The sequence below is a fragment of the Eleutherodactylus coqui genome, chromosome 7, assembly GCF_035609145.1.
Source record: "Eleutherodactylus coqui strain aEleCoq1 chromosome 7, aEleCoq1.hap1, whole genome shotgun sequence".
NCBI lineage: Eukaryota > Metazoa > Chordata > Amphibia > Anura > Eleutherodactylidae > Eleutherodactylus > Eleutherodactylus coqui.
The window spans coordinates 206,228,429-206,245,109 of record NC_089843.1 but is presented as its reverse complement, the minus strand read 5'-3'; the positions used below and the strand labels follow the sequence as shown (position 1 = coordinate 206,245,109).

Below are 16,681 nucleotides of genomic sequence, written 5' to 3'. Positions count from 1 at the left end.
CTGTACTCTATAAGGCTCTGCTATTTGCATCCCATATGTTCTGTCCTCCGTGCTCTCTAATATTTGTGTTCCACATGGTAATGTTGTTTCCATCTTTCTATTATTTGTGCTTGTGTCTTACTGTGTGGGAAAGGCTCTCTTCACATTATTTTTTGCATTACTCCCTCCCAAAAATGTTTGAAAAGTTAAAGGAAATCTGTCACCTACTTCTAGCCCTATGAGTTAAGCTTATGGGCTGAAGGTAGGTGACCCGCTTAGTGCGGGGATGTGTTATACTTGCTTAACTCGCGCATTGTTCCCCCGGGGAAACAATGGGGAAGGTAAGTATAACATTTACATCCCCGGACTCAGTGGGTCACCTTTTTTCAGCCTATAAACTTAGCTCATAGGGCTAAAAGTAGGTGAAGTCTGTCTAAACACATAACTACATGAATAATATGACTGCACTAGTAGCATTTAAGCAACTTGTTTTATTTTAAGGGACCACCATAAAATTCAACAGCGTAATGCAGCCCTCACACCAAAAAGTGGGTGTCCCCCTTCCTTAAAGCCATTGTTTTCGATGTATGGAGACTCTTGAATGACCTTGACAGGCACAGGCCCATCTTTACAATATAGTTCATGGAAATCACTATAAACAGGCTTCAAGTTTAAATAATGACCTCAGAAGGTTAGGGAGTGTGACATTTGGAAACGGAATGAAAGGAAAACTATGTTAGCTATATTACAGAGGGGTTTACAAAAGAGCCGTGCTGCCATGTGTGAACTCAAGAGTCTACACAATGTGGACGTGTTTGGCAGCCACATAGTTGCCGACCACAAATATTTAATAAAAACCTGCAGCTGCTTGATTAAATAGGAAGGAGGGACAAATTTGGTATGTTGTCTACGTAGACTGAAGCGAACTTCAGTGTCTATGCTATGGAAAGTCATCGAGTGGCGCACACCAATTTGTAGAATTCTATGTAGATAATTTCCCCTTCAGATGCCAAAGCCTGTAGATGAGAACATATTTAATTAATATTACATCTTACGTACTCTAGTAATGTTCGCTCAGACAGAAGTAATGGCAGAGAACCTTTTAATTTAAAAAAAAACGAGAGAAGCTGTATCTGATGACCATGGGTCCAGCTTCTTTTACCCTACCTCCATTTAAGAAGGGGTTAGTCTTCACACTGTTCGGCAAGCAGGCAAGTGGAATCCGTGTGGCCAAATGCCTCCGTCTCAGGATGGAACCCGCACAGCTCCGAATGGACCCCATTGACTATAATAGGGTCCTTTGGTTTCCACTCAACTGCCTGGCTTTCTCCCGGTATTTTGTGCCAGATCTGCGGCAGAACCTCCAACCGGAAGTTCCAATGTAGATGTGAAACCACCTTTACCTTGATGAGGAGACAACTTCTTCAAATAAGTCTTAGGAACTTGGCCTAATACACAATTGGTTGAGTAGATTATTAGGCTGTGACTAGAGATGAGCGAACTTACTCGGTTCGGGTGTTTTTGCACTCGAGCACTGCATTTTCCGAGTAACTGACTACTCAGACGAAAAGATTCGGGGGGAGGGGGCGGGGGCGGCGTGGTGGAGCAAGGGGTAGCAGTGGGGAACATGGGGGAGCTCTCTCTCCCCCCCCCCCCCCCCCCACTCCCCTCTGCAACCTCCCGGTCACTCCCGGCGCCCAAGTAGTTGGTTACTCGGAAAAAGCGGTGCTCGAGTGCAAAAACACCCTAAACGAGTATGTTCGCTCATCTCTAGCTGTGACTCATAGTAGTCATGAATGCTAGATTATATTGCAGTTACTGTTGACCGGTGCAGTCTGTTCTTTCCTACTTTATTTTAAAAGTGCAGTTAATTATGTGCAATTTCTCTCAATAATATTTAGATTTATTTTTTATAATATTTTTGCAGACAAAATCCTGCCGAAAGACTTGGAAACATGAAGAATGGAATAGCGGACATTAAAAAACACAGGTTTTACCTTTTTTTTGCTTTTTAATCTAAAATCATGTGACTTATGTAAATGAAATGTATAAATAATAATACATTTGGTGCATATTTAAACACTGTGATAAATTTGGCGCATCTTCAGACTGCCTGGTCTAAGGCTGGTTTCACGGGCATGAGATTTGTGCGTGGCGAGATGCATGAATCTTGTATGAATATGAACTCTATTCTTTTGAATGGAGTCCTATACATGAGCGATGCGCTGCGGGAAAAGAAATCGCTGCATGTCCTTTGTTTTCACGTCCCTCGGAATGCCTCGCCCATTGTTTTCAATGGGACAGTAAAACACATTATACGGGTGCAACGTGAGGTTTCCCACTGGTAACAATCCTTTAATGCGCGCAGAAGATCACTACTTCACAGACGTGATGGGAGCCTTTTTGGCCAAAAAATGCGTTGCATTGGCGTGAAAATGCTTGCCCGTGTGATAGAAGCCCGAGGATGGTTTTACCTGGCTCGATATTTAACTATTCTTCAAACAGCCTGATTTAGAATGTACAGCATGGGATATGAATGATCATTCATCTCCCTTAGGCCTCATGTCCACGGGGAAAATCAGGCCCGCTATGGATTCTACATGTAGAATCCGCAGCAGGTCCCTCCTGCCCCGCGGACATGAGCGCTTAAAATAACAATAAACTTACCTCTCGCACGCTCCGGATCTTCCCTTCACCGCTGCGTCATCTTCTCTGCGTCGCGGCCGGATCTTCTTTCTTTGGCCCGGTGGATGCGCAGGACACGTCGGTGATGTGCCCCGCGCATGCGCCATCCCGAAGAAAAAAGATCCGGCCGCGACGGAGGGAAGATGGAGCCGCGGCGAAGGGAAGAACTGGAGCGGGTGAGTAAATTCCTGTTTTTGTCTCCCGCGGATCCGAACAGCTTCCATAGGCTTCAATAGAGGCCTCATGTCCACGGGCAAAAGAAGAATTAAAATCCGCAGCAGATTTTAACTCTTCTCCTGCCCGCGGATCCGCATCCCATAGGGATGCATTGACCACCCGCGGGTAGATAAATACCCGCGGATGGTCAATAAAAGGGATTTTTTTAAAAATGGAGCATGAAAAAATCTGGACCATGCTCCATTTTCGTGCGGGTCTCCCGCGGGCTTCTATTGAAGCCTATGGAAGCCGTCCGGATCCGCGGGAGACAAAAATAGGAATTTACTCACCCGCTCCGGTTCTTCCCTTCGCCGCGGCTCCATCTTCTCTTCGTCGCAGCCGGATCTTTTTTCTTCGGGACGGCGCATGCGCGGGGCACGTCACTGACGTGCCCTGCGCATCCGCCGGGCCGAAGAAAGAAGATCCACCCGCGACGCAGAGAAGATGACGCCGTGGCGAAGGGAAGATCCGGAGCGTGCGAGAGGTAAGTTTATTGTTATTTTCAGCGTTCATGTCCGCGGGGCATGAGGGGCCCGCTACGGATTCTCCATGTAGAATCCGTAGCGGGCCTGATTTTCCCCGTGGACATGAGGCCTTAGAGTTTCACCACGATCGTCCGCACAGGCTCTCTAGACACGGGAAAAGTGCTGCCAACAGGGATTACTTTTTTCTACAGCACAAAAGATCCAAACAGTTGATGAACAATTGATCAGCGGCGCCTTCACATGTGCCAATGTGTGGGGAAACTGACATGTCTGTGTAAAAGGGCCCTAAGGTTACACTCTAAATATTAGACAGGATTAGTAAATTTGCCTCATTGTTTGAAAACAAATTTGCACAATTGCACAATTTATCAATATACAATAATGTTTGTATCTGTTCCTCACAGTTTTGAGATCTCTGCTTGCTGTCATTCAATAGGGATCAACATTACTTTTTCTCAAGTGGATAAACTATAGTCATTAGAGATGAGCAGCACGCTCGTTTAAGGCTGATTACTAGACTGAGCACCATGCGGGGGGGGGGGGGGGGCAGGGGCAGCGGGCAGAGCTGGGTTGAGAGAAAGAGAGATCTCTCTCACTCTCCCCCCTGCTCCGCCCGCCACCCCCGCGAATGGTGCTCGGTTGATGGGCTTATCTCTAATAGGCATACTTTTTTTGCTTGTTATAAATCTTGCCAATGAAAAACCGTGTGGAAACCTAAACCTTCACTGAGTGTTACATCCATGTGAATAGCCTATTGTGTGCTTTCATTTTCCTGAGAACCAGAAACAAAATTTATACAGGTGACAGCGCTGCAACGATGGCTAAAATAAAAAGTTCCAAACTCAGTGTTAGGGAATATTTTTAGTATTTAACGGATTTAGTGGATCCACTGGACCAACCCACCATGGCTGAAGACAGTGGTTGGTAGCTGACTCCTCAGATAGGCAGACTATAGATAGGAATACAGAACCAACCCAGACACAGGAATACAGACAGAACTGGGAAGGCATAGACAGAACTCAGAACACAGAAAGGGACCACATACTCGCGGACAGACAGAGGCATGATAGACGCCAGACAAGCAAAACACTCACCAGCATTCCCGCACGATTAACCAGATAGAATAGCTATAAAAGTATGAGGAATTAGTTCATGAATTGGCCAAGTCACTTAATCCAGGGGCCCACTCCATGGGTCCTCGTTGTTTCGCGGTCCCTACACCAACGAGACAACTAACCTCTGTTTGCAGGAAGAATGGCTGGACCCTACCTGGAACCTCAGGCCTGACTATTCCTGAAGAAGTAATACACAAAGCCAGGCGGGGACGGCACACAGGCAGGCTCAAGACAGAACTAGGCGGGGCCGGCACACAGACAGACGCAAGACAGAACCAGGTGGGGCTGGCACACAGACAGACACAAGACAGAACCGGTCGTGGCCGGCACACAGACAGACGCAAGACAGAACCGGTCGTGGCCAGCACACAGACAGACACAAGACAGAACCAGGCGGGGTCGGCACACAGACAGACACAAGACAGAACCAGGCGGGGTCGGCACACAGACAGACACAAGACAGAACCGGATGGGGCCGGGTACAGACAGACGCAAGACAGAACCGGATGGGGCCGGCACACAGACAGACGCAAGACAGAACCAGGCGGGGTCGGCAGACAGACAGACACTAGACAGAACCAAGCGGGGCCGGCACACAGACAGACGCAAGACAGAACCAGACGGGGCCAGCACACAGACAGATGTAAGACAGAACCAGACGGGGCCGCCACACAGTCAGACGCAAGACAGAATCGGACGGGGCCGGCACACAGACAGACGCAAGACAGAACCGGACGGGGCCGGCACACAGACAGGCGCAAGACAGAACTAGGCGGGGCCGGCACACAGACAGACGCAAGACAGAACTAGGCGGGGTCGGCACACAGACAGACACAAGACAGAACCAGGCGGGGCCGGCACACAGACAGACACAAGACAGAACCAGGCGGGGCCGGCACACAGACAGACACAAGACAGAACCAGGCGGGGCCGGCACACAGACAGACACAAGACAGAACCAGGCGGGGCCGGCACACAGACAGACACAAGACAGAACCAGACGGGGCCGGCACACAGACAGACACAAGACAGAACCAGACGGGGCCGGCACACAGACAGACACAAGACAGAACCAGACGGGGCCGTCACAGACAGACACAAGACAGAACCAGACGGGGCCGGCACACAGATAGACACAAGACAGAACCAGACGGGGCCGGCACACAGACAGACACAAGACAGAACCAGACGGGGCCGGCACACAGACAGACACAAGACAGAACCAGACGGGGCCGGCACACAGTCAGACGCAAGACAGAACCGGACGGGGCCAGCACGCAGACAGACGCAAGACAGAACCAGACAGGGCTGGCACGCAGACAGACACAAGACAGAGCCAGACGGGGCCAGCACACAGACAGACGCAAGACAAAACCGGATGGGGCCGGCACACAGACAGACGCAAGACAGAACCAGACGGGGCCAGCACACAGACAGATGTAAGACAGAACCAGACGGGGCCGCCACACAGTCAGACGCAAGACAGAATCGGACTGGGCCGGCACACAGACAGACGCAAGACAGAACCGGACGGGGCCGGCACACAGACAGGCGCAAGACAGAACTAGGCGGGGCCGGCACACAGACAGACGCAAGACAGAACTAGGCGGGGTCGGCACACAGACAGACACAAGACAGAACCAGGCGGGGCCGGCACACAGACAGACACAAGACAGAACCAGGCGGGGCCGGCACACAGACAGACACAAGACAGAACCAGGCGGGGCCGGCACACAGACAGACACAAGACAGAACCAGGCGGGGCCGGCACACAGACAGACACAAGACAGAACCAGACGGGGCCGGCACACAGACAGACACAAGACAGAACCAGACGGGGCCGGCACACAGACAGACACAAGACAGAACCAGACGGGGCCATCACAGACAGACACAAGACAGAACCAGACGGGGCCGGCACACAGATAGACACAAGACAGAACCAGACGGGGCCGGCACACAGACAGACACAAGACAGAACCAGACGGGGCCGGCACACAGACAGACACAAGACAGAACCAGACGGGGCCGGCACACAGTCAGACGCAAGACAGAACCGGACGGGGCCTGCACACAGACAGACGCAAGACAGAACCGGACGGGGCTGGCACGCAGTCAGACGCAAGACAGAACCGGACGGGGCCAGCACGCAGACAGACGCAAGACAGAACCAGACAGGGCTGGCACGCAGACAGACACAAGACAGAACCAGACGGGGCCAGCACACAGACAGATGCAGGACAGAAAGTAAACGCAAGAACAGATGCAGATTTGCAGGAAGTCTCATACAGAACAGAAGGTCAGAAATAGACCCAGTGCAGAGAAGACCCAGACAAGATAGAAGTCAGAATTTTGACTTGTTGGACTTGAACTTTAGAATTGTTAAAAGGTTAACATTTAATTCAAAGGGGCTGTACTAGAATTTCAACTTAATTCCTATCCATAAGATAGGGAAAACTTGCTGATCGTGGAAGTCTTGCAACATCTCAGAGGGGTTTACCCGGGACACTTGACTAACATGAAGAGCTGGGAGGGTTAACTGTTGGCTTGTCACGGCGGCATTTACGAGGCTCTGGTCCCTGAGGGATGACATGTAGCCAAGGTCAGAGCAAGATTTCAGGCTACCTTCGACACCCCTATAATAGGGAATGCCAATAAATGGGATGAGGGGAGTAGTAGTAGATATCACGCATGACGCCACTGTTACCACACACTAGTATGTGCTACATAGCGAGGGAAATAACAGAGACTTGTGTATATTGCCTTGGGTCCCCAGGAACGGTTAGGGCCCAGTATAACTTTACTGGAAGAAACAACTTTGTCAAAGAAACATTCACAGTAAGGCAGGTACAATTCACAGTAAGGCAGGTACAATTCACAGTAAGGCAGGTACAATTAGACTAGAGCACAGAAATCAGGGAGGATACACAGGATGATTGCGGTCCTACAGTCCACGTTATCTGTACAACACCGCTCCTGGACTGGGAACACTCCAGAGCAGGAATGGGGTAGGGGTCACTCCACAGACACTCAGGCAGACAATTATTTACTTGAAAGCTTTAGCAATAACACCCTGCACGGCAGGCGCATGAGTGCGTCTTAGTAGCGTACCTCTGTGCGGTGATCCTGGCTCTGGACAACCACACAGGAAAAAGTAGTAGTGTGAATTGGCACCTGTACAGTGGGTTTCTCTATACAGAACTATTGGGAATTGCTCTCTCTCTCTAGGATCTTGGAACTAACTCCACTCACATCCAGACTCCAATCACTACGGGATATCTATCCTCTGCCTCCATCTTCACCTACATGGGAGCTGAAGGTGCTTCCATGCGGCTCTGTGTTAGTACTGTCTCAGCAGACAAGATGGAAGATCTCTTCCCACTCTCAAACATTTACATTTATCCCCTCTTACACACCACATGACATGACAAACTGATACATCTGCATGCAGGCAGTGATTTTATTACTGTTAACCTCTCAAGCGCTGCAGCTGTGCAACACACACACTGGATATGACAGGACAAGCTTTGCACAGTGCATCTACATAAGACAAACAAGTATGACATTTATGGAGGGGACCAGGATGGTGTTCTGGGCCACTACAGTCTCACTAGCTCAAGAACAGGGGTCCCGTGCTCCTCGTCACTACAGGATTACTTGACATCCTATTCCCTTCCGAAGTGAGGAAGAGAATGAAAAGGGGGCTGGTCCGGCCAACGCAACAGTGTTCCATTCACTTGCAATGGGAGTGCCGAAAGCGCCATTGAAATGGAAGCAACCCTCACAGTGACAGGAGAGTGGAACATGGGAGCCCCTTTCTCCAGATCAGCAGGAGTCTCAGAGGTGGGACCCCACTAATCAGCAAGTTATCCCCTATCCGTATAAGGGATCACTTGAAATTCTGGTACAACCTCTTTAATGAAACAGGTGCTATTTTACATCCACTGTATTTTGACCCATAATCCTTCACCCTTAAATCTATATGTATGGTAGTTTACAGGAACTTCCAGCCCACTCATGTACATACAGTATTCTGTTTTGGCTATGGGTCCCTATGATGTGTACACCCTGCTACTTGGTTGTCTTGGGTTATAGCTAATAGTTCTATGATCTTTACACTGCTGTCTATTCTTCTAGTCTCTTGGATTAGAATGTCCATGTAAATCCCCAAAACTTGGATCTGCTTCCAGAAAAGAGATAATGAATGAATGCATTCTACATTTACCACAAGGCCTATCCTCAGAGTCAGAAAAGGAAATGTGTTTCTTCCCATAAGTCTGCTCCTCTTTTTCATACATGACAATGTCTTGTTGGCTTTGGCAGCGTTTCCCTATCCCTCGATATTGCAAAAACATCCTGCTATGAGCTTACATAATATTGTGTCATCAGCAAATTTCCAGACACTGCTTTGGATGCCTTCAACCAAGTCATTAGTAAGCAAATTAAAAGGAAGTGGACATAGGACAGAATTTGGTATTTACAAAGATTTAAACAAAAACTGGGGTACATGTTTTAGGATGTACAATGAGATGTTATCATCGCATGTCTTAGGGCCCTTTTACATGGACTAATAAATCATTCAGAGTCCTGCATCCAGTGAGTATCTGCATGATTATCATTCAGTGTAAAGGCACGCCCCGACTGAACGATGAACAAGAATTCATTTGCTTCTCGTTCGTCATTCAGTTTCTGCATGCATAAAATTGAGCGACGGATCGGCACCTGTAAACAGGCAGTTGGTCACTTATGAACGAACGACTGCCTGCTTACTGTGCATGGAGGTGGGTGAGCCGCAATGATCCCGGTTCCACTCACCTCCATTCACTAGTGATATAACCGTTCCTGTGTAAGACCATAATAACGATTATCACTGGGACTACCTATCGGGCAACTGCGCCCGACAAGTAGTCCTATGTAAAAGGGTCCTTATGCAGGTGTTCCCACTTTCCATGTTTATGGAATATCCACCTCTAGGATCCCCAACTGTTGGAATAACCATGAGATCTGCATGGCCAGGTGACAGAAACAGTAGTCCCATGAGAACAAGTATGTTTGGCAATTACAGCTATCAGGTACAGTACCCCCTTATAGGAGAAAAAGTTCACTTAGTTTTCTGTATATGGATTCAGTCAAGTTTTCATTTTTGGCTGGATATATGATTTAACCAATTCTTGTTTTATAATTTAGGTGGTTTAATGGTTTTAACTGGGAAGGATTAAGTTTGAGAAGTCTACCATCACCCTTAAAACCGGAGGTAAAGTATCCAATGATGTTGCATTTGTTAACAGTTACACATTAATGATATATATTGTTAAAAATAATTCATACCTTATTATACTAAATACAATCGTCAGTGTGGGATTTACTAGAATAATTTCACCCTTAACCCCTTGCAATCCAATTTTGAATTTAGGGTTTCCTAGGGGGTTTTCTCTTACTGCCATTATACAATGGCACCATCTGCTGGCTAGAGCCAGTACTGCGGTATATGACATGCTGGAGAGGCTCCCGACAACAGAGCAGTAAGAATACCCTGTCGTACCTCTTTCGACATCGGAGCTGTCCAGCCTTCAATTAAAATGTCTTTAGACGTCAGACAGTGGATTGAAAAGGGTTAATATTGGCTACACAATAAACAAGGAATCACAATCCATAAAGGTGGTTTTACATCTGTGTCAGGGATTCCATTTTTCCGCTCCATTTGGGAAGCAGGAAAGGGGAATCCCCTGGCCGAATGGAAATGAACAGCGCTAAACAGACCTCATTGGCTATAATGGGGTCCATTCGCTTTCCGCTCAGCTGTCCGGCATTTTGCCGGAAGACAAAGTGCTGCATGCAGTGTTTTTTTCTTCTGGGATTTTGTGCCAGATTTTCGACGGACGCTCCAACTGGAGGTTCTAACACTGATGTGCATCCGGCCTTATCATCTATAGTTGACATCCTTTTCTCCTGTTTTATTTTACACATCTAGCTTGACGGACCCGCGGATCACAGCTATTTTGACAACTATCCACCAGATAACGACATACCCCCCGACGAGATGTCCGGATGGGATCAAGATTTCTGAAGAATATTCTGAAGGGCAATTGTTGTCAAACGTCATTTACTTCCCAGAAGTATTGTTGTTAACCAGTTGGAGAAAATGTAAATGGACCTTTTGGAATGACCTGGATTTCTGCATTAATTACTAATACAATGCAGTCTGATTGTTATCTAATTGAGGGTTATAGACAAACACAATATAAGTAAACGCATACAATTGTACTGTTCATGTCTTTTATTGAGTATATTCAGCAAACATCCACAATGCTCGGAGAAAGAGTAAAATGGAACTCTTGAATTTAATAACCTGTGGAACCCCCTTTATCAGCAATCACCTCCTCCAAACATAGATTTCTGTAATTGCAAATTTGTGCAATGTTGACAATTAATTTTGAACTCCTCCAGTGCAAATATGTTTCAGTTCATGAATATTTCTGGGATGCCTTGCATGCGTAGCCCTCTTAAAGGGGTTGTCTCGTGGCAAACCTCAAAATTCTACCTTACCCCATTTCCCCTGTCACCCCCCTGGCATAAAATAGTAAAGTAAAGCGGTTTTTAAGCCGCTTGCTACTTACCGATCCGACGAAATAAGGACTTTAAAAAATCTTCTCCCAAGATGGCCGCCGGTCCTTTCCCAGGGATGCACTGCGGCTTTCTCCCATGGTGCACCGCAGGTCTTCTCCCATGGTGTACCATGGGCTCTGTGCGTTCCATTGCCGATTCCAGCCTCCTGATTGGCTGGAATCGGCACACGTGACGGGGCAGAGCTACGCGATGACGCGTAGAAGGGGGTGGAGCCAGAACGTCGCTCGTGCCTGGACCGAGCAGAAGGGGAGAAGACCGCACAGCGCAAGCGCGTCTAAAAAAGCAAGAAGACATCAGAATTAGACGAAGCCATGGAGACGTGGACGCTAGCAACGGAGCAGGTAAGTGAATAACTTCTGTATGGCTCATATTTAATGCACGATGTACATTACAAAGTGCATTAATATGGCCATACAGAAGTGTATAACCCCACTTGCTGCCGTGAGACAACCCCTTTAAGGGCATGTCATAGCATCTCAATAGGTTAAGATCAGGACTCTGAGTTGGCCATTCCAAAACACAAATCTTCTTTTTCAACCATTCCATACTTGATTTATTTGTGTGATGGGGATGATTGTCTTTTTGCATCACCCAATATTTCTTCAGCTTGCGGTCATGGACTCCTGCTCTTAAATTTTTCAATAAAGTGTTTTGATACACCCTAGAGTTCATTGTTTCCTTAATGTTCACAAGGCATCCAACCCCACCCCATGATGCTCCTTCCACCATGCTTCACAGTTGGGATAAAGTTGTGGTGTGCAGTGTTCTTTTTCCTCCAAACATAGTATTGTGCATTTGTGCTAAAAAGTTCCACTTTTGTTCTATCTGTTCATCTGACCACAGGATATTTTCCAAGAAGCATCGTGGAACGTTCCGGTGCTGGGATACGTTTTAGACAGCAGTGGCTTCCTTTGTGGTGATCGCCTTTATGGCTCAGTATTTTTACAAGTGGACACATGAACAGATTGCTATGAAGTTTATAGAGTTTTCTATAGGCCTTTTGCTGCTACCCTTCAGTTCTTTCTTAACTCTTTTAAGACTGCCCATTGTACCCTTGGAGTGATCTTAACAAAGTGCTCACTCCTAGGGAGAGCAGCCACAGTTCTGCATTTTCTCCATCTATAGATAACTTATCTAACCATGGACTGATGTACACTCAGGTCTTTAGCAGTGCTTTTATAGACCTTTGCAACTTTATGTATCTCTATAACATGTCTTCAGCATGTTTTGAACAGATTTGGCAGTAACCAAGCCTTGTGTGCCTTTATTTAATTGGAAAAGCACCTGTGACACTTGCAATTCTATCTCATCTCCTTAAGTGAAGTCCCTTTGTAGCTCTTGTAGAAGTCTTTAGCGTAGAAGTTTGCTCATGTTTTCTTCCTGCGCTACAAATGTTTACTTAGGTAGTGCATGCCGAGATACACACAGGGGTCGGAGCAGTGCTTCTGCTCCAACTCCAGTATATCCCGGGAGATGCTACCTGGATAACCCCTTTGGGAAAAAAGGAATGAATGGTGCAAATGATTATATGTTATTACCCTGTTTCCCTGAAAATAAGACCTAGCATGATTTTCCAGACTTTTTGAGCATGCAAAATGATTTTTCAAGCTTTTTGAGGATGCTTGAAATATTAGCCCTACTCCACAATGAAGCCCTGCTAACAGTTAATTAAAAAAGTCAATTTAAATAGTGTCCAGGTAGCTATACATGTAAAAAAGTTAAACCTTTTTGTACAAAAATTAATATTAGACACTGTCTTATTTTCGGGGAAACACGGTAGTTTAGTTAGAGAGTGCTTGACTATAATTATACTTAGATAACAATCAGACCACCGTTTATTAGTAATCAATACAGAAAACAAGGTCATTAAAAAAAGGTTCAGTTACTTTTTTTTGCAACTCTATGGATTTCTTAGGATTTTGTATAGTTGGCAAAGAAGGATTACATTTTGAAAGTGAACTATGTGTTAAAGTGCCTAGCAACATATGTATCCTCCAGAAATAATGCCAATAGTGATCCAATCAGCACTTAAGGATTGCAGAAAATTAAAACGGAGCAACAATGAGGCCTGGTATTAAAAACCAGTGGATTGTAATGATAGGGAAAACGGACATATTTCACCAGGTTTTCCTGCCCATAACGAAAAAAAATCAATAACCTGCTAAGAGTATTATTTATATAAAATATGTAGATGTGTAAAATGGCAAAAAGAAAAAAATATCCAAAATTGCAATTTAAAATGGCGGCTGAAATAGGATTTGCATAAGCCGGCCCTCTTCCTGATTTCCTGAACTAACGCTATGACTACTATTCAGCTCCGCTCATCTTTTCGAGCCTCGCACTGAATTCTAACACAATGGTAACATTTATTAAGGGTTAATTGCTGACATAATTATATAAGGCAATCAAGTACAGTTGGATACATAATTATGATTAGCGGCACCAACGGTATGTCAGAGTATTCGCTTGTTTGCTCCAGTCACATGACTATTATATGAAGAAATCAACTTCAGCCCATATTGGTATATTTGGTTTCGGGCGCTAGTGCATGAGTGCCGGCAGCCGCCATCAATGCTCGTCAAGGAATAGCCAGGCTGAATCTGCTGGTCCAGGTGTAGACTGGTAATTAGAGCCAAATCACGAGCGTTAGGGTGATTGCACCCTTAGGGCTCGTTCACACGGGCGTATTTGCACGCATTTTTGTGTGCGTCCAATGTACAAGTGCAATATGAAGGATAATAGAACACACTGATGTCAACATTTCACAATTTGGCATATGCATTTCTCTTGCATGCAAAACATAGAACCTTTTTGTACTCCTTTGCACACCAGAGCTGCCCATAGAAGTCTATGGGGGAGGAACATACGTGTGCAATGGGATGCATGAAACACTGCGCAATTCTCTGTAAGAGAGAATACATCTGGAACTAATTTGGCCAAAAAGCCATTTAAATTGGGCAATGTTCATCTACAGTAAAATACACCGATATGCACACAAAAACACATGCGCAACCGTCCTAAGGCTAGCTTCACACGGACATATTTGCAAGCGTATTTGCACTTGCAAAATGCAGTGAATAGAACCTACTGATTTCAATGGATTCGTTCACATGCGCGTATTTTACATATTTTACAAAAAAAGAGAGAACATGCTCCATTTCCCTGCACATTCGCACACCAAAGATCCACATAGAAGTCAATGGGAGTGAGCAAATGTGCGCCCAATATGTAAGAAAATCTGTGATTGCACTAGAAAAGAACATCCAAAACTCATTAGCCAATTCAATTAGTGTGTTTGTTTGCCGCGCACAAATGAAGGTGCCGTTCAGGCAGAAAAAGTTTGGTAGAATATGCAGAAACGTGCGCAAAAAAACCCTGTTCTCAACTCAAAAACGTTGTGCTAAGGCATGCGCAGTTGCTCTTACGCCCGTGTCAAGCTGATCTTCACACAGGCCAGAAATGCTGTGGATCCTCCATTTACAGTACAAGCTATGTGGATGAATTTCAAAAAATTCTCGCCCATTTGGAGCGTAAAAATTCCGTACAGAATCCGCATTTGAAATATACTGCAGATGCTAAATCCCCAACGTGTCAATTAATGAAGCGAATTTTGATAGCAGATTCCAACATTTGTTATGCAAGGCTTGATACAGAGGCGTAACTTGAAGCTTCTGGGCCCCGATGCAAAACCTGTAACAGGGTGCCCAACTATAATGCTTTATTCCTAGTACTGGGCTCCCCATATGGAGAAGAGAGGCCTTATGGGCCCCCTAAGGCTCCTGGGCCCGGGTGCAACCACATCCCCTGCATCCCCTATAGTTAAACCCCTGGTTGAAACCCTTGGAAGGCCATGTGGCGAGTGCAACCTGTGTGAAGGCAGACTTTGCCAGCAGTTGAGGTGTTGTCCTATCCAACAGACTCAGGGCTTTGATCCAACATTAGGAATCTAAATTCTTTCATAATGCCAAATGGAGATGAAATCTTTGCCGCTAGTCGTTGCATTATTTTTGTATGAAGGTAGAATGCGGTAGTATTGAAAGTAACTCGGCATTTGCAAAGTCTTTATTACAATACAATGCGTTTCCTAATAAATTATTGTACAGAAGTGTCTATTGTTATTGTAATAGCTGCACACTGCCTGACAGACTTCCATCAAATACATCCGAAACACAATACATGAGTAGATACCCCTGACCAAATGAGCTTACAATCTAAGGTAGTGATCACCAACTTGTAGCTCTCCAGAATGGCCTAACAGTTGAAGGCAGGGATGTAGCTAGAGGGCTCATGGGCCCAGGTGCAAAAGTTTATCTTGGGGCCCCCCAACTTCTCTTAACCCCTAAACGCAGAGGCGTAACTTGAAGCTCTTGGGCCCCAATGCAAAACCTGTAACAGGGCCCCCAACTATAATGCTTTATTTATAGTACTGGGCTCTTTATATGGAGAAGAGAGGCCTTATGGGCCCCCTGAGGCTCCTGGGCCTGAGTGCAACCGCATCCCTTATAGGTACGCCAGTGGTTGAAGGAATCCTTGGCTTCCTTGTTGGATTATCAGAAATATCAGACTATATTAAGTAATGGCTAATTATTAACCAAGTTCCCACTGATATACATAATGAGAAGCATTGGAGGCAGACAGAAGACATTGCTTAACGATTTATTGAGATTTCTATTTAGAATGCACAATAACAATATGTACACATATGGATATCACGATGCACAGGATTCCCACTGCCTTCTCAATGCATTTACCCTGTAATAGAAAAAAGTGCAAGAACAGCTAGAATGCTAAAAACACTAAAAAAAAGTGAAGAAAAGCGACATGATGGAAAATCTATTGGAGACCTCTAGCGGTACGCAGCGAGTAGTAATAAAATGAAAACTTTTTTCAAAAATCCAAATTACTTTCTCAAATAGAGGACAAGAACAGTATATGTTGTAAGAGTACACAAAGAGCTAGCTGTTATGATGTAACATTATAGTTAGAGATGAGCGAGTATACTCGCTAAGGGCAATTGCTCAAGCGAGCATTGCCCTTAGGGAGTACCTGCCCGCTCGAGACAAAAGGTTCGGGTGCAGGTGTGGGGGAGCGGTGAGTAGCGTCAGTCAGCAGGGAGGAAGGGAGGAGCGGGGGGGAGAGAGATCTCCCCTCTGTTCCTGCCCACTCTCCCTGCCCGCCACCGGCACCCGAACCTTTTGTCTCGAGCGGGCAGGTACTTGCTAAGGGCAATGCTCGCTCGAGCAATTGCCTTAGCGAGTATACTCGCTCATCACTAATTATAGTGCTTCCATCTACATTAGATTGTTGGCTGTGATGGACGGGTCCGAGAAACCTCTTGGCTTTAGATGTTTATTTTAGATTTACCATAAGTGGTATTCTGGAGGAACTTAAGATCTTTGGGTAGGACAGTAGAGATGGTTTCTACTTAGACCAGCTCCTCTGTTCATCCCATGAACAGAATAGGGGTATCATAAATGGAACCTGCATTCTGAGCACCAAAGGCATAACCTAAAGTACCTGCATCCCGCTGCAAAATATGCAGCAAGGCTTGAGTCCCATCTATTGTGCTACTTA

General features: G+C 46.0%; 1 protein-coding gene across 1 annotated transcript in view; it reads left to right on the top strand.

The window, feature by feature from the left end:
* The window catches only part of PRKG2 (protein kinase cGMP-dependent 2), an 88,009-nt gene extending 77,364 nt beyond the window's left edge, over window positions 1-10,645 (top strand). The window contains exons 17-19 of the mRNA XM_066574918.1: window positions 1,907-1,969; window positions 9,668-9,734; window positions 10,452-10,645. Of these exons, the coding sequence (XP_066431015.1) occupies window positions 1,907-1,969; window positions 9,668-9,734; window positions 10,452-10,547 (226 nt within the window). The 3' untranslated portion in view covers window positions 10,548-10,645. The remainder of the gene's footprint in view (window positions 1-1,906; window positions 1,970-9,667; window positions 9,735-10,451) is intronic.
* The last annotated feature ends 6,036 nt before the right edge of the window (window positions 10,646-16,681 follow it).